Source organism: Schistocerca serialis, chromosome 3, assembly GCF_023864345.2.
Source record: "Schistocerca serialis cubense isolate TAMUIC-IGC-003099 chromosome 3, iqSchSeri2.2, whole genome shotgun sequence".
NCBI lineage: Eukaryota > Metazoa > Arthropoda > Insecta > Orthoptera > Acrididae > Schistocerca > Schistocerca serialis.
In genome coordinates, this window is record NC_064640.1 from 322,286,146 (window position 1) to 322,308,541 (window position 22,396).

The window sequence follows — 22,396 nt, forward strand, 5'->3', positions numbered from 1 at the left end:
CATTTGTAAATATTACTCTTTGAGGAAAATTTATGTCAAGTTTGAGCAGTCCAGCAAGTCCATTTGATTTCCATCAATCTGTGATGGCATAATCATTGCCTTCACAACTGGTACATTATCACACTGGTACAAAAAAATGTCTGATTACAAATTGCTGCAGAGAAGGATGATGTTTTCTACAATATTTTCATATAAATTGTATATGCTTTGTTATTAATTCAAAAGGATGGTTGAAGTGTATACTGGGGGAATAAAAGCCCCAGAAAATCACGCAACCACCAACACCAAATCTCAAAGTAAATAATAATGTTACCATATTTAACCAAAATATTGGTGGATTAAAGAAAAAAAGTAGAGTCTCACAAAAGTAAAGTAAAAAATAATTTTACCATTCTTCACCAAAACATTCCGGGATTGAAGAATAAATTAGATGAGCTCCTTGTTTGTTTGGATGACATTGAATTTGATAATGTAATAGATACGCTATGCCTGCCTGAGCATCACATTGTGTCTGATATGGAAAAGGTAAATATCAGTGGTTATAAACTAACTGCACATATGAGTAGAGAGAATTAGGTGAGAGGATTAGTTGCCATATATGTCAAAAGTTATCACTGTGTAAAAAGCTTAGATACAAAAAAGTTTTGTCTAGAGCAACATATAGAAGCATGTGCCTGTGAACTTAAACTGAAGGAGGGCTCTTTTATAATTGTAACAGTATATAGGTCCTTTTCAGGAAACTTTCATTTATTCCTGGAAAACTTGGATCCCATGTTGTGCTGTCTGCAGATAGTGGAAAGCAAATTATTATTTGTGTGGACTTCAGTGTTGATTCACTGAAAGATATGGGAAGAATGATCTGGAAGTATTGCTCTGTTCTTTTAATTTGACGTCTGTCATTAATTTTCCTACTCAGGTAGTAAAGGACAGCAGCACATTGATAGATAACACTTTTATAGACGAAGAATGGCCTTTCTGATCATGGTGCTCAGCTTGTTACAGTATATGACATAGCTCCATTCAGTAATTCAAAACTACCCTCCAAAATTGTGCATTCAATTGATGACTCAACAATTAGAAATTTCAGAGAAAATCTTCAGCAGTTAGACTGGGATGAGGTGTACAAGGAACCCAATGCTAATTTAAAATATAACTTATTTCATGATACGCTTGTACGAGAATTTGAAAACTGTTTCCCCAAGAATGTAGGTAAATCTAATTATAAGAAACCTTGCAAAAAACCTTGGCTTACTAAAGGAATAAAAATATCTTGTAACCACAAAAGGGAACTATATCTAACAACAAGAAAGAGTAATGACCCAGAAACAGCCAAATATTATAAAAACTACTGTGCTACATTAAGAAAGGTTATTAAAAAGTCCAGAAACATGTGCATCATGTCTGATTTTAATACCTCTGATAACAACAAAATCAAAACAATTTGGAATATTATTACAAGGGAGACAGGGCAACCAAGAGTACAGGATGATGGCATTACCATCAAAGCAAATGGAAACTTGACAAACAACTAGCTGGAAGTCGAAAATATTTTGAATAATCCTTTTTTAAATGTCGTAGAGAAAATAGTATCTAAATGTTCATTAGAAGAAGCAAGGCAGTTAATGGAAGAGGCCTTACCTGCACCATTTGATACAATTGAAATTCCACCCACCTCTCCTTCTGGAATTAGGAAGACAATAAACTCTCTCAAGGATAAAAGCTCACATGGAATTGATGGCATTTCCAGCAGGATAAAAAAAGCTTGTTCCCAAGAGATAAGTGGGATTCTTAGCCACATATGTAATAGCTCTCTGAAGCAGGGTATTTTCTCAGATAGACTGAAGTATGCCATTGTTAAACCACTGCATAAAAAGGGGGCTATGTCTGATGTCAACAACTACTGCCCAATCTCTCTTCTGACTGCCTTATCTAAAATTCTTGAAAAAGTAATGTATTGTAGAGTAGCTTCACACCTTTGTAAAAATAAAGTTTTAACAAAATGCCAGTTTGGTTTCCAGAAAGGTTTTTCAACGGAAAATGCTATATATACTTTCACTAATGAAATATTAAATGCTCTGAGTAACTGGATGTTATCCGTTGGGATTTTTTGTGATCTCTCAAAGGCTTTTGATTGTGTACATCATGGGATACTTCTAGATAAGCTCAAGTACTATGGTATGAATGGGACAGTGCTCAAATGGTTTAAATCATACCTAACTGGAAGAGTTCAGTTCTCATAATATGCAAAAAACTGGTGATTTCTCAAACTGGGGAACAATCAAGAATGGGGTGCCACAAGGTTCAGTCTTGGGTCCTCTGCTGTTCTTAATATATATTAATGACTTGCCATTCTATATTCACGAAGATGCAAAGCTGGTACTTCTTGCCGCTGATGCAAGTATAGCTATCACACTCAACAGACAAGAATTAACTGGTGAAATTGTAAACAGTGTTTTTCAGAAAATCATTAGGTGGTTCTCTGCAAATGGGCTCTCATTAAACTTTGACAAAACACGGTACATACAGTTCCACACAGTAAATGGAATGACACCATTAATAAACATAGCCCCCCAGCGGGTTTGGGGGTAAGAATAGGCCCGCGGTATTCCTGCCTGTCGTAAGAGGCGATTAAAAGGAGTCTCAAATGTTTCAGCCTTAATGTGATGGTCCCCTAAGGGGTTTGACCACTAGATTTCAAAATTTTCTGTTAGTGCGTACCATTTGGGGAAGGACGCCTAATGTGGTGCATTCTATATCCATCTAGCACTAAGATCTGGCACAACCGATAGTGTCATGGAGTTGGCCTTCCACCGAGCTTCCGGCCACATCAGCTGCTGTGTGTTCCAGGTAGCATACATGCCCTCCATTATGAACTTCCATCTTTGCCCTTCTGACACATATGGATATTTGACACCCGACATCCAGCACAGTAGCCAGTCCGTTGTGGTGGGGTCGTCATGTACCCTCTTGGTGGTAGCCCCCTGACTACACAGGGCTTGCACTGCTGATGCCTGAGCTGCTACCTCCCCACGTATGCCGAGGAGTAGATGCCTATCCCTCTGGGGCATCGGGACTCCCGCCAAAGCCCATCCTGCCAGGTGGTCTTTGCTGTGGCTGGGTGGCACCCGTGGGGAGAGCCCCTGATCGGAGTGGGTGGCATCAGGGCGGATGACCCGCGATGAAGCGTGGTACATCATCTCTCGCTGGTGGGCCTCCACCAGCAGTCTCTAAGCGATCGAGGTCTAACCTCAATGGCAAGCAATTCAATCCAAGATCATTTCCCTCCCTGGCCACTCCATGGGAGGAACGCACGGCTAAAGACAGCAGTCGAGATTATTCACCCCGGTACCTTGTCTGTACGCGGGTTGATGGTGAATCTTTTATGCCAACCAAGCCTCAGTTTTTTGTGGAGCATTTAGAGGACAAGTTCGGGGAGGTGGAGGGCTTGTCCAAAATGCGCTCTGGGTCGGTTCTCATCAAAACAGCATCCTCCGCCCAGTCACGGAGGTTGCTCACTTGTGACAAGTTGGGGGATGTTTCCGTCACCATCACTCCCCATAAAAGTTTAAACATGGTCCAGAGTATTATATTCCACAGGGATCTTCTACTGCAGTCTGACGATGAACTACACGCCAATCTCGAACAACGGGGTGTTCACTTCGTCCGGCGCGTCCATTGGGGTCCGAGGGATAATCAGGTAGCCACCGGTGCCTTCATCTTGGCCTTCGAAGGTGATGTTTTACCCGAAAAGGTCAAGGTGATGGTTTACCGCTGTGATGTGAAGCCATATATCCCTCCTCCAATGCAGTGTTTTAAATGCTGAAAGTTTGGGCACATGTCACCCCGCTGTACTTCCGGCATCACATGTTGAGATTGTGGACATCCTTCGCATCCCAATACTCCATGTGCTCCACCTCCCATCTGTGTTAACTGCGGAGAACACCATTCCCCCTGCTCACCGGACTGTAGGATCTTCCAGAAAGAAAGAACGGAAGATAATGGAATATAAAACCCTGGACCGCCTGACCTACTCTGAGGCTAGGTGGAAATATGAGAGGCTCCATCCTGTGCCAATGATGTCAACGTACGCAGCTGCTGCAACGATGGTTCTTCTATCTCCTGTGTCGTCCCGTACGGTTGGTTCTATGATTGGTCAGAATCCAACAGCCCCCTTGATTGTGGGGGGCACTTCACACCCTGTTGCTCCTGCTCCATCTTCTTCAGGAGCAACACCCTCCCAACCATCGGGGACATCAGCTCCCCCTTCCCAGCCGGAGAAGTGTAAGACTTCTTTGGCTACCCTTGCCAGGAAGGGATCCCTTGGGGACCTCCCTTCGCAAGTTCCGACCAGTGGAAAAGCGGATACCTGCAAGTGGCTGAAACAACCACCAGTCCCTGGTCGTAGGGCCTCACGTCAGCCCATGAAGCCTGAACCACCGAAGGCACAGCGCGACAAGCAGAAAAAGAAGAAAGTCCCCAAGACCAACGACATTGTGATGGCACCCGTCCCACCGCTTCCTACAAGCTCTGCGTCTGAGGACGAGGTGGAGATTCTGGTGTCCGCTGAGGACCTCGATCTCGCCGGTCCCTCACATGCCATGGATAGCGCTAGCACCGGTGCTCAATTGGAGGCAGCAGGTGACCCAGCGGCGTAATCTGCCTTCCAAGTCCCGTCACGCCTTTCTCAGACATGGATAATACCATCCTCCAGTGGAACTGCAGCGGTTTCTTCCACCATCTAGCTGAGCTCCGACAACTTATCAGCCTTCACCCTTTCTTCTGCATTGCTATTCAGGAAACTTGGTTTCCAGCAATGCGAACCCCAGCCCTCTGTCGCTATCGAGGTTATTATAAGAACCGGGCAGCTTATGATAGGGTGTCTGGTGGCGTCTGCATCTATGTCCTTAACTCACTTCACAGCGAGTCTGTACCTCTACAAACAGCTTTAGAGGCTGTCGCTGTTCGGGTGTGGACGCCACAGACTGTTACCGTCTGCAGTCTTTACCTTCCACCGGATGGTGCTGTCGCGCAGCATGTCCTGGCTGCTCCGATAGCCCAATTGCCGCCACCTTTCTTGTTACTGGGCGACTTCATCGCCTTCAAACGGCTGCGTGCGCGAGCCCACCTCCTTATCCGCCAAGGCAAGCAGGAGTGCTGGGAGCGGTATGTGTCCAACATTGGCCTCCATGTCACTCCATCGCAGGTCTGGGCCAAGATTCGACGCATCTATGGCTATCGGACCCCTGTCAGTGTCCCTGCGCTCTCACTGAATGGAGCAGTTTGTACTGACTCCAACATCATTGCAAACCGCTTGGCAGAGCATTTTGCTATGAGTTCCGCTTCTGCGAATTACCCCCTGGCCTTCCGCTCCATTAAAGAGCGGATGGAACGTCGGAGCCTTTCGTTTCGCACGCACCATCCAGAATCGTACAATGTTCCATTCAGTGAGTGGGAATTTCGCAGTGCTCTAGCCGCTTGCCCTGATACCGCTCCTGGGCCAGATGGCATCCACTGTCAGATGCTGAAACACCTTTCAGTGGACTGCCAGCAACGGCTCCTCGACCTTTACAACCGTATTTGGGTCGAGGGTGAGTTTCCATCGCAATGGTGGGAAAGTATTGGTATCCCCATTCTGAAACTGGACAAGAACCCTTTGGAGTTGGACAGCTACCGTCCCATTAGCCTCACCAACGTTCTTTGCAAGTTGCTTGAATGGATGGTAAGCCGGCGCTTGGATTTGGGTACTGGAGTCTCGGGGCCTTCTGGCTCCGTCTCGGGGTGGGTTCCGTAAAGGCCGCTCCGCCCGCCGACAATCTGGTGAGCCTGGAGTCGGCCATCTGTACTGCCTTTGCCCGCCGTCAGCACCTGGTCACTGTCTTTTTCGACATGTGGAAGGCGTACGATACGACATGGTGTCATCACATCCTTTCTACGCTTCATGGATGGGGTCTTCGGGGCCCTCTGCCGATCTTTATCAGAAATTTTTTGTCGTGTCGTACCTTCTGCGTGCAAGTCGCGGCCTCCCATAGTTCCTCCCGTCTCAGGAGAACGGTGTGCCACAGGGTTCTGTTTTGAGTGTCTGCCTGTTTTTAATAGCCATTAACGGACTCGCTGCGGCGGTGGGAATGTCTGTCTCAGCGTCCTTGTATGCTGACGACTTCTGCCTTTACTACAGCTCTGTTGGCATTGCAGCTGCTGAATGTCAGCTACAGGGCGCTATCCGTAAGGCGCAGTCGTGGGCTGTAGCTCATGGGTTCCAGTTTTCGGCAGCCAAGACCTGCGTTCTGCATTTCTGCCGGCGACGTACTGTCCACCCGGAGCTGCAGCTTTATCTTGACGGCGAACTACTTGCAGTGGTGGACTCGCACAAGTTTTTGGGGGTGGTTTTCGATGCCCGGTTGACTTAGCTGCCTCATATCCAGCAGCTTAAACAGGCGTGTTGGCGGCATCTAAATGCTCTGCGATGCTTGAGCCACACCTGCTGGGGCGCCAACCGATCTACGCTTTTACGACTCTACCAGGCGTTAATCCAGTCCTGTCTGGATTATGGGAGCCTGTCTTATGGCTCAGCATCCCCATCTGTGTTGCGGGTGCTGGACCCAATCCTCCACAGCGGGATACGCCTTGCCACTGGTGCTTTCCGGACCAGCCCAGTGGACAGCATACTTGCGGAGGCAGGTGTCCCTCCATTGCAGTTAAGGCACCAAAATTTACTGGCCGCTTATGCTGCCCATGTTTTTAGCTTGCCCGGGCATCCAAACTATCGTCTCCTGTTCCTGCAATCGGTCGTCCATCTGCCTGCACGTCGGCCCCGGTCAGGTTGTACGATCGCGGTCCGCATCAAAGAGCTTCTCTCTGGGCTTGGGGCTTTACCTCTTCCGCCTCCTTTCTGGGCACCTCTGCGTGAACCCCCATGGTGTGTGCCTCACCCTTGCCTTGAGCTGGAACTGGCACAGGGCCCGAGGGACTCAGTCCCTCCAGAGGCCGTCCGCCGCCGCTTTTATTCCATCTTAGCCACGTATCAGGGCTCTGGCATTGTTTACACTGACGGCTCATTGGTTGCTGGTCATGTCGGTTATGCGCTAACTCTAGGGGTCCATTCCGAACAACGTTCCTTGCCGGCTGGCTGCAGCGTTTACTCTGCTGAGCTGGTTGCTATCTTTCGAGCCCTAGTGTACATCTGCTCCTGCTCAGGTGAGTCCTTCGTTATCTGTAGCAATGCCCTGAGCGGTTTACGAGCTCTCAACCAGTGTTTCCCTCGTTCCCGTCTGGTGATGACTATCCAGGAGTCCCTGCATACTCTTGCCCGTTGCGGCCGCTCTGTGGTGTTTGTGTGGACCCCAGTCATGTTGGGATACCCGGCAATGAAAATGTTGACCGCCTGGCGAAAGAGGCCACCAGTAAACCACCCCTGGAGATTGGCCTCTCGGTGACTGATTTGCGGGCAATCTTATGCCGAAAACTTTTCGATTTATGGGAATCTGAATGGCGTAACCTGCCCATGCCCAACAAACTTCGCCCTATCAAGGCGACGACGACTGTGTGGCAGTCGTCCATTCGGGTCTCCTGCCAGGAGTCTGTTGTCCTATGCCGGCTGCGCATTGGGCACACTCGGCTGACGCACGGCCACTTATTGTGCCGTGAGGACCCACCTCTGTGTCGCTGCGGCTCCGTTTTATCTGTGGGCCACATTTTATTGGAGTGTCCGCTTTTAGCTGTGCTCAGGCAGACGTTCGCACTGCCTGACACGCTCCCTGCCCTTTTAACAGATGACCCTGCTATGGCTGGCTTAGTTTTGCGTTTTATTCGGGCAGGGGGATTTTATCATTTAATCTGAGTGTTTCTGTTTTATTTTATTGTTTTGTGTTGATTCTGGCCTTTGGCCTACCACCGTCACACCCTGTGTGATTTTAATTTGTTTTGTCTGATCTCTGTCGGAGTATTTCTTGTCCTGTGTCGTCTGATGTCTTTCCTGCTGTTCATTTTTATTCTCTTTGGGTGGTTTTCATTTTTTGGAAAAAGAGACTGATGACCATCGCAGTCTGGTCCCTTTAATCCCACAAACCAACCATTAATAAACATAGACTTCAATCAGAAATCGGTAGCTAAAGTAGAATATTCAAAATTTCTAGGTGTATGCATTGATGAGGGGTTGAACTGGAAAAAACACACTGAAGATCTGCTGAAATGTTTGAGTTCAGCTACTTATGCTATTAGGGTCATTGCAAATTTTGGCGATATGCATCTCAGTAATTTAGCTTACCACGCTTATTTTCATTCTCTGCTTTCGTACGACATCATATTCTTCGGTAACTCATCATTGAGTAAAAGTGTGTTCATTGCACAAAAGCGTGTAATCAGAATAATTGCTGGAGCTCATCCTAGATCATCCTGCAGACACTTAATTAAAGAGCTAGAGATCTTCACTGTAGCCTCACTATACTTATGAAATTTGATATTAACAATCTGAATGAATTCAAAAGTAATAGCAGTATACATGGCTACAACACTAGGAGAAAGGATGATCTTCACTACTCAATGTTAAATCTTACTTTGGCTCAGAAGGGGGTAAATTATGCTGCCACAAAAGTCTCTGGTCACTTACTTAATAGCATCAAAAGTCTGTCAGATAGCCATATAGCATTAAAAAGGAAATTAAAAGAATTTCTTAATGGCAACTCCTTCTACTCATTAGATGAATTTTTGGATATAGTAAGTGGGTAATTTCCCCAACACCCACAAAAAAATTAAAAATTACAAATATTAAGTGTCATGAAATATTTTGTGTAATGTAATATCTTGTATAGACACCTTTTATTAACCTGACACGTTCCACATCATTACGAAGTGTTGTATTCATGATCTGTTGAACAAGTACTAATCTAATCTAATCTAATTAATTTTGCCACAACACACTTCTGTAAATATTGTTGGCCAGACATCTGTCAAATCTACCCACTCTTAACTGCTACATCATGTATCATGATTTGCCATTTTGTAAAACCCTGTTGCAGTGTTCCACATTGTGTAGAGATATATGTTGTGTCATATTTAACACAACTAATACAGAGATAAATTTAATATTGTGCACTATGCCAAGATTGCAGTTCCGTAGGTAGTTTGGGTGGGATGGTGGTTGTATGGGATGTGTAGAGTGGGGTAGAGGTTGGAGGCAGGAAGAGGTGTTGGGGTGGGTAACCAGCAGCTCAGAGGGAGGCAGCTGGTTTGCTGGTGAGGAAAGCAGAGGATGAGATGGTGGGGGAGGCATTCTAGCTCCGGAAAGTATATACTCCAAAAGCTTTCTTTCTCTTTTGTGTGTGCATGTTGAACACTTTCACTGTTCGGTGAGTGGCCTCCTTTGCTCGGAAATTATTTACATTCTACCAGAGCTTTCCTGCTATATTTACAATGATAAATAAGTATTTTCCAAAGTTTAACTTTTACACAGTACTTTGGTTACATTTCTGATTTCACATTGAACCATTTATAAAGAAGAACAGGCATTCAAATATGTGTCAGTTCTGTATGAGTATGGTAGAATTGTAAGTATCAGTTTAACATGACCAGAATTGGGTTTCGTTTTTCCCCAAATCATCTCGGTGCTTAAATTTTCAAAATTATTTTAATATGCAGATACAATTATCATAACATATGCTGTGCTCTATTTGTAAGTCATAGTTTTATATATGCATTTTTATGTATAATGAACTGAATGCACGAGTGTATTTGCAGAAACATCTGTGCATAGTCATGGAGTATGTAGAAGGAGGAGATTGTGCGACACTGGTGAAAAACATAGGACCTCTCCCACCAGACATGGCAAGGTTTTACTTTGCAGAGACTGTTTTAGCTGTTGAATATTTGCACAGTTATGGAATTGTTCATAGAGATTTGAAGCCAGATAAGTAAGTATGTTTTTATTCTGTATTAATGAAAATTAACTATTTTATACTTAAAAAGCCTGGGAATTTTAAAGATATTAACCAGACAAAAGATATGATAATAAATCCTTGTCTCCCAAAGTATCACATAAAGGACTGTTTGAATGATCATCACTGGCTAGATGTCACACAGAACTTTGTTCAGGACTTCCTCTATCATATGACAGTGAACTTGGATACATTGAAGAAGGTTCAAGGTTTATCTAAATTAGTGTGAAACACACTTGGCAGCACTGCTAAACCATCTATTGGCATGACTATTGTGCTTCAATTGCAGATATTAATCATACATCATCGATACACAGTATTTATTATCGAAGGTGTTGTGTTACAGAGAAAATGTGCAATCTTGAAATGTCTCTCCAAAGATTCATTGCTGGAAATCATATTGGGTCAGTATAAAGACACAGTAGAAGGCAAAAAGCTGATAAAGTTACTATGGCCAAAAAAAAGGGCATGAAAAAAGGTGCTGTTGACTTTAATTTATAGAACACAGGGACAAATCGTGACGAGAAATGTTCAGTAATGTGTTGTGACAATATTAAGGAAAGTACCAAGAAAGCATTTGCACATGACCGAGCATAATTTTAAGACACACTTCACAATTATTACTTTTCAGTTCTATGTATCAACATGTATTGTGTAAACAGGAGCAACATTAGTGTCAGACCTTTTCGAGGTTGAGATGCATAAAACTGAAAGTGGTAATTGCATTGTGCTTACTGTTAAGGAAAATGAGCAGAAGCTAATGGTAGAACTCAAGCCACAATTTATTCCTAGTTTCAACTCCTATGATGACAATGCAGATTTTCATCTTGAAGTTATCCTCTTCAGTTCCACTAGTAGAAAAATGTTTATCAATCTAATATTTGTATTACACTTAACTGATGTCACAGAGTGCTGAAACTTGGTGCACTAGTGAGTGACACCATGCGGAAGGTGAGAAAAATATCAGCACAAGTATCTTCAGCATTCTGTATGACACATTGGAAGCAAAGAGGATATATGCATTGGTTTGTATACATTTTAATAAACTTGGATAAAGTTTTTGAAACCAAGTTGATTATGTAAAAGGTAGTTTCTAATGTTATTTGCTATGCTCTTGTTCATTTCTTGTTCTAGTACATTTTTAAATAACTCTGAAGGTTGCAGTTCATTCACAACATCAAGAAATCAGTGGACAAGTGTAATTTTAAATGAAAATATTGTTATGCTCATTGGTGAGGAGGAAAATGGAAGCAATGGGAGAGTGTAGTTACGCTGAGTTGGTAGAACAATGATTTTGAACAAAAACACCTGTAATTGCAGGCAGATTTGCAACTTGCAAACAAAGATTCTGTTAGAGAATCTACAGTGTCAGAATTGCATTCCAAAAAAAACAAGAAGAGAAATTTTTTTCAATGTGAAATACCTATTTTATGAAAGAAGATTGCAGTGCCTCAAGCACAAGCAGAAAATAAAAGCACAGTGTTTCTTGGAAATCATGACATAGGAATGGTAACACTGAAAGTAGATTGAGGAATTATAGAACTGCAACCAAAAGAAATGAAAGGAAATTCAGGCTTCCAAAGTGACACTTGTGAATTTATTACAATCTTGTAAATGTTTTTATTCAATGTTTGTTAAGCATCATTTTGTTTGGACTAGAGTTTCTTCATAAAGTCTTCTCGTAACAAATAGTGTCATCTATTTGATTCTCCTTATCCAATGCCCTTACGGCTGTATTGTTTTGTGCAAGTCAAATGCTAAAGCTATAATAACTGCCACGTGATTCACTTTTACTCTGAGTCTTAAATTTAAACAATTCAGCACTTTGCTCACTAACAAACATTGCCATAGGTGATAGAAATAGCGAGTGGTGGTGGTGGGGGGAGGGGGGAATCAAAGAACGGATGTGGGATCGAATCTGGTATCCTCTCGATTGTATTTTCGGGATGCAACCACTGAGCCACCACATGATAATTACAAACTGATTGATCACCATGTTCACTAGATGTAGTCAGACAACTGTAGGGGAAAACTGGGATTACGGTACCAGAGGCACAAGTATTATGAGACTTTGTGCTTGCCATGGCCAGCTAATAGAGTACATTGGGGTGCTGAACACCCACCAAGTTAACCGTACATGTCAAAATGCTGCTTCCAGGGCAGTGAGGTGCATCAGCTCCGGATTGAATTCTCCAGGAAAGTTGTTGATGAGAGTTGGTGTGCTGACCAGCGTGGATGTGGTTTCAGGTGGTTTCCCATATTCCACTAGGTGAACAGCAGCCTAGTACCAAAGTCCAGCCTCAGATACAAAATTTGCAAATATTTAAAATAACTTTCTCATGGATAACACTACATGCACACAGTTAGGATACACATATTCCATTCCCAGGGGTGACTGTGGCAACAGGAAGGGCATCCAGAAGCCCCTTAAATTAAGCATGATAAAACTGTTCATAACCAACCCAACACTGTGCCTACGCAGGACAAGGCCCGAGGAGGAGGAGGAGGAGGAAAAGAAGAAGAAGAAGAAGAAGAAGAAGAAGAAGGTGATGGTGATGGTGGTGATTTAAGCTAAACAAACTATGAGTGTACAGAATACTAGACTTGTTGTGTGACTGGATGGAAGAGTTTCTAACAGACAGAATAAAAACATGTCATCCATTCTTAATAAAGATAAATCTGCAAACATAATAGCAACTTTGGGTGTTTGCCAAGGAAGTGTTAAAGGATCATATATGTGACCTTGTGGATAATGTCAGAAGTTCCAGGAAGCTTTTTGTGGACGATGCCATTGTATTTAGAAAAGTCACAACACTAAAAAATTGTACCAAAGTGTGTAAAGTCCTAGTTATTGATGAAAACAGGCATATTAAGTGACAGCAGCCAGATAGCCAACATGTCCAATAATCAGGTATTAGAAGCAGTTAAGAAACCTGATGTTGGTTGTTTAAGGGATGAAGCAAAGGAATTTGTTCTAGAAACAATGCAACATAGAGTACAACTGTGCTGTGGGCTTGGTAACAAATAAATGAGAAATTAATTGTCTGTCAGCATTAACTCATTGCTATCTAACCACCAGAGAGCAAGTAATCTGCCTTAAATTTCAAAATGGCTTATTTGAACAAGAGGTGTTTGGTCACACACTGTTACTTTAAGCCCTTATAAAATCATGCACATCAATAATGAGGCACCTTAATCTAATATTCACATATCAGTGAAATAAATAAATTAATAAGTGGATTGAGTATATGAAAGGAAAACCACTAAGAATATGATCATGTAGGATAATGACATAGGCTACAACTGAAATATTAATTCTGAGTATTTGTTTTATTCACACAGAAATTTATGTGGAATTGTGGTCTCGTGCACATTACTATTGAACACAATATATATACAATAAACCAAAATTATTGACTTTTTCTTTACAAGCAGAGAGCATTTGTGAGGAGCAATGAGTGTAAACTAAAGGCTCTGAGCTGCAGCAAAATTGTAAAGTTCATACTGGTGCCTACAAGTCTTTGTGCAGGAACAAATTCACTGCGGCTGAAATGTTCTGTGACTGTTAGGCCTACTATGAGTCTGTATCTACTAACACTCAGAGTCCCAAATGTTCCTCAGTCTCAAACTGGTACACACTAAAATATTTGTAAGTTCTGTACTAGTGCAGATCAAAATATTTGGCTCTCTGGCTTCACAAACCTAGCCAAAATCAACCTTATGAACCAAGAGACGAAGACCTAAAAGACCTCAAAACCTGCGCAGACTGTCTATTTAAAACTTGGTCATGTGGCGAGCTGCTGTACTCTGTGTAACAACTTATAACTTGACCACCATTTTATACATTTCAAACATATGACACATACCTTTGGTCGATTAACAGTCTGATATTACATTATCCAATTTTAAGTGTAACAAAACAACTTGCTGTATTTAAATTTTACACACTACAAACAGAAGTGCAGAAACCTAGTCAAGCGGACAGCTTTATCCACCTCATCTCTACAGTCCTACATTACTCAAATGACAGTCTTACAAACATTAAGCTGCTAAAATTATCGTTAAATGAACATAAAAATAATGAGGTAATGGGACGGTTCTCTCATGCAGCTGATAATCATCAGTGTAGATATGGAGAAATCTTTGTTTTGGTGTTGTAATGTGGATTACTCAATAAATTATTTATAACAGTTTATGCATTTGTTTAACAATAATAGAAACATGGTCATTCTCTAGCTGAAATCAAAATCTAGCTGTGTGTCATTTGTTACTGATTCTGTAAACAATATTTAATAATAATGTTAGTAACTTTGTTTTAGTAATGACTTTATACACATTGTAATACAGTGGAACCTTGCTTAATGCATCTCCCATAATGCACAGTTCACATAACGAGCAAAATGAATTGTAAAAAAATGAATTTATTTAGGAGCGTTGTTTCACATAATGAGTGATGACAATTTAGTGTGACATTAACAGCTGTTCTCACGCGGCGGGGGTAAACGTTCAACAGTGTGAACACCATTCATTGTCGGCTGTGGCATATGATGAACAATGTCTTTAGTATGTACTGCAGTCTGGGTTTAGCACTCTTTCTGCTACCATCTTAGTGCAGCTTGTGATCACACATTTTTATAATCTTGTGTTCACACTTTTTTTTGTGAGTAAATTTTAATAACCTTTGTAGAAATATCCCCAAAGGTAAAGCCACAAGAAGACAGTCACAAGAGAAAGAAAATGACCTTAGAAATGAAATGTGAAATCATTGAAAAATGTGAACATGGTGTGAGCATTGCTGATTTAGCATGCATGAACAATCGATCTACATCAATTATTTGCACAATCTTCAAGAACAAGGCCAAGATTAAGGAGAAAGAAGCTTCAAATGATGTGACAGGAGTAGCTAAACAATGGTTTTGTATTCTGGATGATGTCAAAAGGTTGCTCTTTATATGGATAAATGAAAAGCAATTGTAAGGAGACACTATTAATGAGAACATCATTAGTGAGAAGGTGAGAATGATTTTTGCTGACCTCGTTAAGAAGACACAATGATCATCAGTGGCTGAAAAATTATTGAAGTGAGCCGTGGCTGATTTGAGAAGTTTAAGAGAAGAACTGGCATCCACAGCATTGTGAGGCATGGTGAAGCAGCCAGCTCTGACACAAAGGCAGCAGAGAACTTGATCAGCTGTTTGTTCTAGGTTCTGAGGGTTATGTGCTGCAATAGGTTTTTAATTGTGACAAGATGGGTCTATTCTGGAAAAAGATGCTGAAGTGTACCATTATAACGGCAGAGGAGAATGTATTGCTCATCAGAAGCTAATGAAAGACCATCTCGCACTGCTATTCTGAGCCAATGCAAGTGGCAATTTGAAAATTAAACTGCTGCTTGTTTACCATCCAGAAACATCATGAACCTCATGAAGTGTTAAGTCCAGAAGCACAGGTTAAATGTGATTTGGAGGCCCAACAGCAATACTTGGGTGACACATGATCTTTTTTGTGATATTTGCTTCAGATGAATCTGTCACTCCATGTCTTGCTTGTTAAGGACAACACTCCTGTTCTTTCTCCAGGCCTGCAAGACTACCTCCTTGAAGAATTTCAATTCATCAGATCCTCTGCCTCCCAACACCACTTTGTTACTCCAGCCCGTGGCCCAGCAGATTATTTCTAATTTTAAGAAGCTTTACACTAAAGCACTCTTCAAGTGTTGCTTTGAGTTGACTGAAGCTACCAATATCACTCTCAAAGAGTTTTGGAAATGTCACTTCAACATCATTGTCTGCGTAAACATGATTGACAAGGTGTGAGAAGGGGTTACTTCACCTTGGAAGAATTTCAGTTTTAACATAGTCAATTCCTGGCAATTTTGCTTCACTTCCTCTAGTATGTGGTGTCAAATCTCCCCCTCCACCCCAAAAATTTCCAAGTCTCTTAGTCGCTAGGCTTCTGTAGCTGCCCAAGTGGCTTCCCACATCTATTCATTACTCACTGCCCAATGCCCCTCTGACTTATCTGGTGTGGCCACTACATAGCAACTTTACAGCTGCATATCACTCAACTCAATACTCTGTTTTTTAATATAGTTACTTAACAGACTCACACTCGTGTCATCACGAGTAATTTTCAAGGGGAAAGGGGCTCATGTGACATATTAACCACATAAAGAGTTACATGAAAAAAACAGTGGTGTTTTTTGACCATTTCTCATGGTCTTTAATCAAAATCACTACCATAATTGCCATTATTGTTTAATGGCTGACCCTTGTTTCCTGGAGGATTTAGTAAGTACTCCACTCTTAACTCTTACTCAACAATACCAGTGCTTCATTACCGAGCGAGGTGGCGCAGTGGTTAGCACACTGGACTCGCATTCGGGAGGACGACGGTTCAATCCCGTCTCCGGCCATCCTGATTTAGGTTTTCCGTGATTTCCCTAAATCGCTTCAGGCAAATGCCGGGATGGTTCCTTGGAAAGGGCACTGCTGATTTCCTTCCCCATCCTTCCCTCACCCGAGCTTGCGCTCCGTCTCTAATGACCTCGCTGTCGACGGGACGTTAAACACTAATCTCCTCCTCCACCAGTGCTTCATCCATAGCTGTTGTCTAATATCCAGGTTTCAGTTTGTCTGCAAGAGGGAGACAGTTTCATGGAATTTCATGAGAAGTTTTGTCATGTAAGGAAGAAACCTCAGCCACAACTCAAATGGAATACACCAATGTTTTTCTTGTGTAATTCTCTGTTTGTTCTACATGTCTCGTGATCTCTTTATAATTTGTAAATTGCAATTTCCATCCAAGATCATGGTTTTCAGGGCACCATGTTGGTAATACATCCTCACAGGCTTCCTTCCCCCTCCCCTGTCCCTCCACCCCCATCGATCTCCCATCTCATATGACTTGACCTGTGTTTCTGTTTATGTGATTGTTTTTGTTTTAGAAGGATGGTTACACAGCTATGGATCTCCCCATATATTCGGTTGTGAATGTCAAGTACTAAGGCAACATATGCACTGCGCAACAGAATGACAGTTTCAAAACCCCATAATTCCCACCCATTGTGATGCTGAAGTTTGAAATTTGGCCAACAGTGCATACAACCTTCCTCTGTAATGGTACAAAAGCATGGCACCCAGTGACATCATACTTGGGCTTGACAGCACTTGAAACAGCAACATGTCGACACACACGAGAGAAAGGCCATAGCTGAGAAGTTCATGTAACATGTGGGGTGGATTAATGAGATCAGATTTCACCACGATTCTGCCCAACACTACTGTCGATGTGTTAGATGATTGGAAAGTTGTTATACCCACTCTTACTCACATTTCACTCCTCCTTTTGACGCCTTATTAATGGAGGTCAGAACCATAACATTCAACCTAGAAGTTATGTGGTTTCCTTATGGGTGGCCTGGGAAATCATTCCAGACACACTGCCACTCAGGATTGGCATGAAAAGGCTGGAGGGGGGTGGCATAAAGTGTGTCAGTGAAACCACCCCTTTTCGTGGGGCATTGATTCCCACACAGTTCGTGGCCGAAAATGACAGTTTGCAGTGTGATGAACAACAGGAAGACGTTCTTGACAACCTTTGCCACTGCAGACACTCTTGGGTATTTCAACCCTTCTCTAAGGACTTTGTTGGCTGAACGTGATCACACCAATTTGGAATGCAGTGTGAATGCAATTTTTACTCTTGTGTAGAAGTTGGAACCACTAGAGACTGTTAAAGGCCATTTGAAATTTTAACGTGATCCAAAACAGCAAATGGTGCTTACACTTTTTCGGCGCTCCTCCTAAGGTATGACCACAGGGGGATGAGACATTGACACATGCATGAATAAAATGGCAAAGGGTCTCTCTAAGATCCATTGTTTGGCAAAACCAACCCACCCATCTCTATTGAGAATTTTAAAAGTGTATCTGTACAGACAGAACCAATGACAAATGGCTAGGTGCTTGCAGATTGGTAACCCCTTCGACTGTCTCCAATTCTGGATGGCCTACTATCAGGTAGAAGAGCAGCAGTGTAGTGGCCAAAAGAGCAGCACCGTAGCCTGCTTGCAGGTGCCTGGGACTCTCATCATGGGCTCTGCCCGTACTGGTACATGTTTGAGGTGCTCAACAAATGCAGGCGGGTGGCACTGAGGGTTGATCACATCAGTGGACAACATGAAATAGGAGGGACAAGAAAATATAAACACCCTCTGCTGCTTCATGTCACATTCAAATTTCATCAAATGGTGTTGAATGGTCCCTAGTGGTTCCAACCTGTATGCAAGAGCAAAAATTGTGGTCTTGCTGCTCTCCAAAGGAGTCAGATCACATTTAATGTGGATGCAACCCCACACTGTTCTTAAAGGAGAGTTGAAACAACAGAGGGTGTCACCAGTTTCAAAAGTTGTCAAGTACGTCTTCCTGTCATTCATTGCACTATTAACTGTCATTTTTACTGGGAAATGTGTGAGAATCAGTGCCTCAGGAAAAGGGGTGATTTTATTCACTCTCTGTGGCCATTTCATGCCGATTCTGAATGTCAGTGTATCTGGAATGTTTTCCTTGACCACCCATAAGAAAATGTATGATTTCAACTATGTGCGTTGTGCTTCTAACCTGCATCGTAGAGGCATCAAAAGAGGGGATGAAATGTGTGTAAGAGTGACTGTGATGACCTTCCCATTGTGTGACATGTCCATGGTGATGTTGGGCAGAATTGTGGTGAAGTTCGGTGCTGATAAGAGTTCATTAACCCACCTTATATGATCCAGGAACTTCTGAGCTGCGGCCTTTTCTTCTAATGTGTCAACACTTTCCTGTTTGAAGCTTCATCGAGCTTCAGGGTGCCACACTTTTGCACCATTACAGAGGAAGGTTGTATGCACCTTTGAGCCAAATTTCAAGCTCGAGCATCTCAATGGGTTTGGATTATGGGGTTTTGAAAAAGTGATCATTTAATTCTGTTGCTCAGTGTATTTCCAGACAGGCATAAGTATGTTATTGTCAGACCCCTGTGTAACATCAAGTGATAAGACAGGTATGAATAATTATTGACTTGCTTGCTCCCTTCTCTCATGTGTTACAAGAGACTGTTAAGAATGAGGTATCAAACATCTCTGAAAACAAAATACATAGGTGGTCTAAGTTTCACATTATAATATTGATCTCTAATCATTACTGTTATTGTCACTTCCCTATACATCCTCCATTCCCATGACCTAGCCACAATTGAACACTACCTTTTCCAATATCCTATCAACTCAGAACCCACCACCTCTTTCCTTATACACCTGACAAACAACCTCTTTACACTCAGTTACCTCATCTTTGAGGGGAAGATGTAAAAACAAATCCATAGCATAACTGTGGGTACCCACATGGCCCTCCTATGGGCCATATAGGGGAAACATTCCCACTGACTCAAAATTTAAAGCCTCTTGTCTGTTTCAGGTTCATTGATGACACATATATGATCTGGACCCAGGACCAAGACACTCTGTCATTATTCCTCGACTGAATCACCACCATCTCTCATCTGCCCCTAATCTTCTGGCAATGCCTGGGTACCAACTGCAAAGACGCAACTTTCCTCGACACCTTATGTCATCTCATACTAGAACAACACAATCATACTGTTCTCGAGGGTTTTAACAAGTTACCATCATATCTTTCCTACCCCTCCCAGTGTGATATTCTGTCACCCACCCAATCTTTGAAACATACATGTGCCACATTCCATATAGGTCATATCCCTGCAGAAGGCGCAAATGCAAGACCTGTTCAGTACACATATCCAGCACATCTACTCCAGTCCTGTCATAGGCATATCATATCCTGTCAGGAGCAGGGCCATCTGTGGAAACAGATATAACATATACCAGCTCTGCTGTAAATTCTGCATAGCATTTAATGTGGACATGATCACCACTAGCTGATCACTTGAATGAATGTGGTGTACACTCTAGAACCTGCTTATAATCAGGTATCTTGACATGTGCTTCACAACACAGCTTATGAAGGTTCTTGTCAGCAATCAGTCACAATTCAAAAACAGTAGAAACATTTATGAATATAATTGTAGAATTGAGAAGTTATGTACACTATCTGTCACTCAGTTTCATTGTGGTACTCAGCCATAAGACACCGACCACTAACTCAGTAATATGCTTGACATGCAAGCTGAAATTACATCAGCCTCACAACTCCTCATGTTCTACACAATGATGTGTGTGTGTGTGTGTGTTTTTTGTTTTTTTGTTTTTTTTTTAATGTAAAATCCAACCATGTAAATGATCATCATGTAACCACTTTTTCACTGAGAAAATCTGTTATACCTGTAAACTAATCAACACATTCAAAATCGCTGCAAGATATTGAAATTAAGGCCCATGAAACATGCAAATAACTATGCCACATGCATAAATGTGGATGTAAAAATATAATTCTCTAAAGCCTATTCTAAAATGCTCCAAGGAAACAATTCAGAATCCATGATGTTTGTCTCATTTATATTTGAATAGCTATCTATTTGTGTTTGAAATGCAATAAAGCTGTAGCATTGTGTGATTTTTAAGGTAATTTTACCTTTTATAGAGGGAAACCTTTGTGTTAAAAAAATAAAAGCCACATTGTTAGTTTGTCTGTTACCTAATTCCATTCATTTTGTTGCAGCTTGCTCATAACAGCATTGGGCCATATCAAGCTTACAGACTTTGGATTGAGCAAAATGGGGCTAATGTCATGTGAGTATAAATGGAACACCTTATTTGGTTTGAATATAATGTGCATTCATTTTAAATGTGGATAGGTTGAATAGGGTATGTACATTTATATTTGCTGAAACAATTATGTATGGATTCTTTAGTTTACTTTTGCAGTGTGTGAATGTGTGTGATGCTAATATCAATACAGTTTCATCAAGGCAGTAATTACATTATGCAGTATTCTAGTGATCAGAAATTTATTCTGAAACAAACTAGACTCATTCCTTAGATGTATGTAGAAGTATTGAAGTACCCTGGTTGTGTGTTGTGATGGTCAGGGTATAGTGCTATTGGTAACTGAATACTTTAAACTACAAGTGTATTTGGATGGCAAAAAATGGAATGCAACACCTAGTTTCATGAAGAGCAGCTCTCTTGCTTCTAATATTTGAGTCCAAAAGAAGATGCAAATCCTTTTTGTAAAGGCAAGTGGGAGAAATGAAAAAGCAACTTCAGGGGGAATAATGCATTGACAGTGATTGGGTGCCAATAGTGTACATTCTTTGGCATGCTCCCAGATCTTATTTATAAACAACATTTAGTGCCAGGATATAGATTTTTCCCTATTTTACTTCCTTCCTTCAACATTTACAGAACCAGAACGAATGCATCAAACACAGGCAAAAAATCACAGTTTGCTGTTTGATAATGAAATACCCAAACTAGAGGGTTTGGAACCAATTCCTGACAACATCCTTGATTACGTTAGAGAATGTGTGCAGTTAAGGATATGTTCACAGTAATTAAGAGGGAATGACCATCCTGCAAAGGTTATCATCATTTTATATCCACGATGAACTGAACATGTAGCTCATACTTTAAAATTTAGTGAGTGCCTTTATAATGCTCTCCTCATAAAGAAGGCCAAAAGAAAACATTGGGCTACTACTCCTCTGAAACTGTAACAAAATTATGTGATAAGTGTAAACTGTGGATTAGAAAATCAAAACCAGTTGCAAAATGACTTAGACATGAATGATAGCTGAATGCTGCAAAAAATGGCAATTGTTTCTCAATAGGGAAAAGTGTGAAATCATCCACATGGGTACAAAAAGAAATACATTAAATTTTGATTACATGATAAATGCTACAAATTTAATAGCTGTCTTTTCAACTAAATACGTAGGAATTATGATTTGACCAACTAAAATTGGAATAGTCAGATAATGTTGTGTGGAAGGCAAACCAAAGACAACATTTTCTTGGCAGATCATTTAGAAGATGCAAAAGGTCTACTAAAGAGGCTGCCTACATTACATTTGTCCGTCCTGTGCTAGAGTATTGCTATGTTGTTGGGATCCTAACAAGATAGGATTCATGAAGGCCATCAAAAAATTTCAGGGAATGGCAGCTCATTTTGTATTATCCAGAAATAGGGGAGAGAGTGTCACGGGTATAATAAGTGAGTTGGGATGCAATCATTAAAACTAAGGCATTTTTCATTGTGGCAAGATCTTTTCTCAAAATTTCCATCGCCAACTTTCGCCTTTGAATGTGAAAATATTTTAGTGTCGTCAACCTACATAGGGAGAAACTAACATCGTAATAAAATAAAAGAAATCTGAGCTCGCACAGAAAGATTTCAATGTTTGTTTTTCTCAGGCACATTTAGAGAGTGGAATGATAGAGAAATAATCTGAAAGTGGTTATAAGAATCCCCTGCCAGAAACCTTAGTGTGAACTGCAGAGTAGTCATGTA

General features: G+C 41.7%; 1 protein-coding gene across 4 annotated transcripts in view; it reads left to right on the forward strand.

Moving 5' to 3' along the window:
• LOC126470135 (microtubule-associated serine/threonine-protein kinase 2) overlaps window positions 1-22,396 on the forward strand; it is a 268,713-nt gene that overhangs the window by 127,706 nt on the left and 118,611 nt on the right. For all 4 annotated transcript variants that reach the window (XM_050097751.1, XM_050097750.1, XM_050097749.1 and 1 more), the window contains exons 12-13: window positions 9,733-9,905; window positions 20,606-20,676. In XM_050097751.1, coding sequence (XP_049953708.1) covers window positions 9,733-9,905; window positions 20,606-20,676 — 244 coding nt within the window. The remainder of the gene's footprint in view (window positions 1-9,732; window positions 9,906-20,605; window positions 20,677-22,396) is intronic.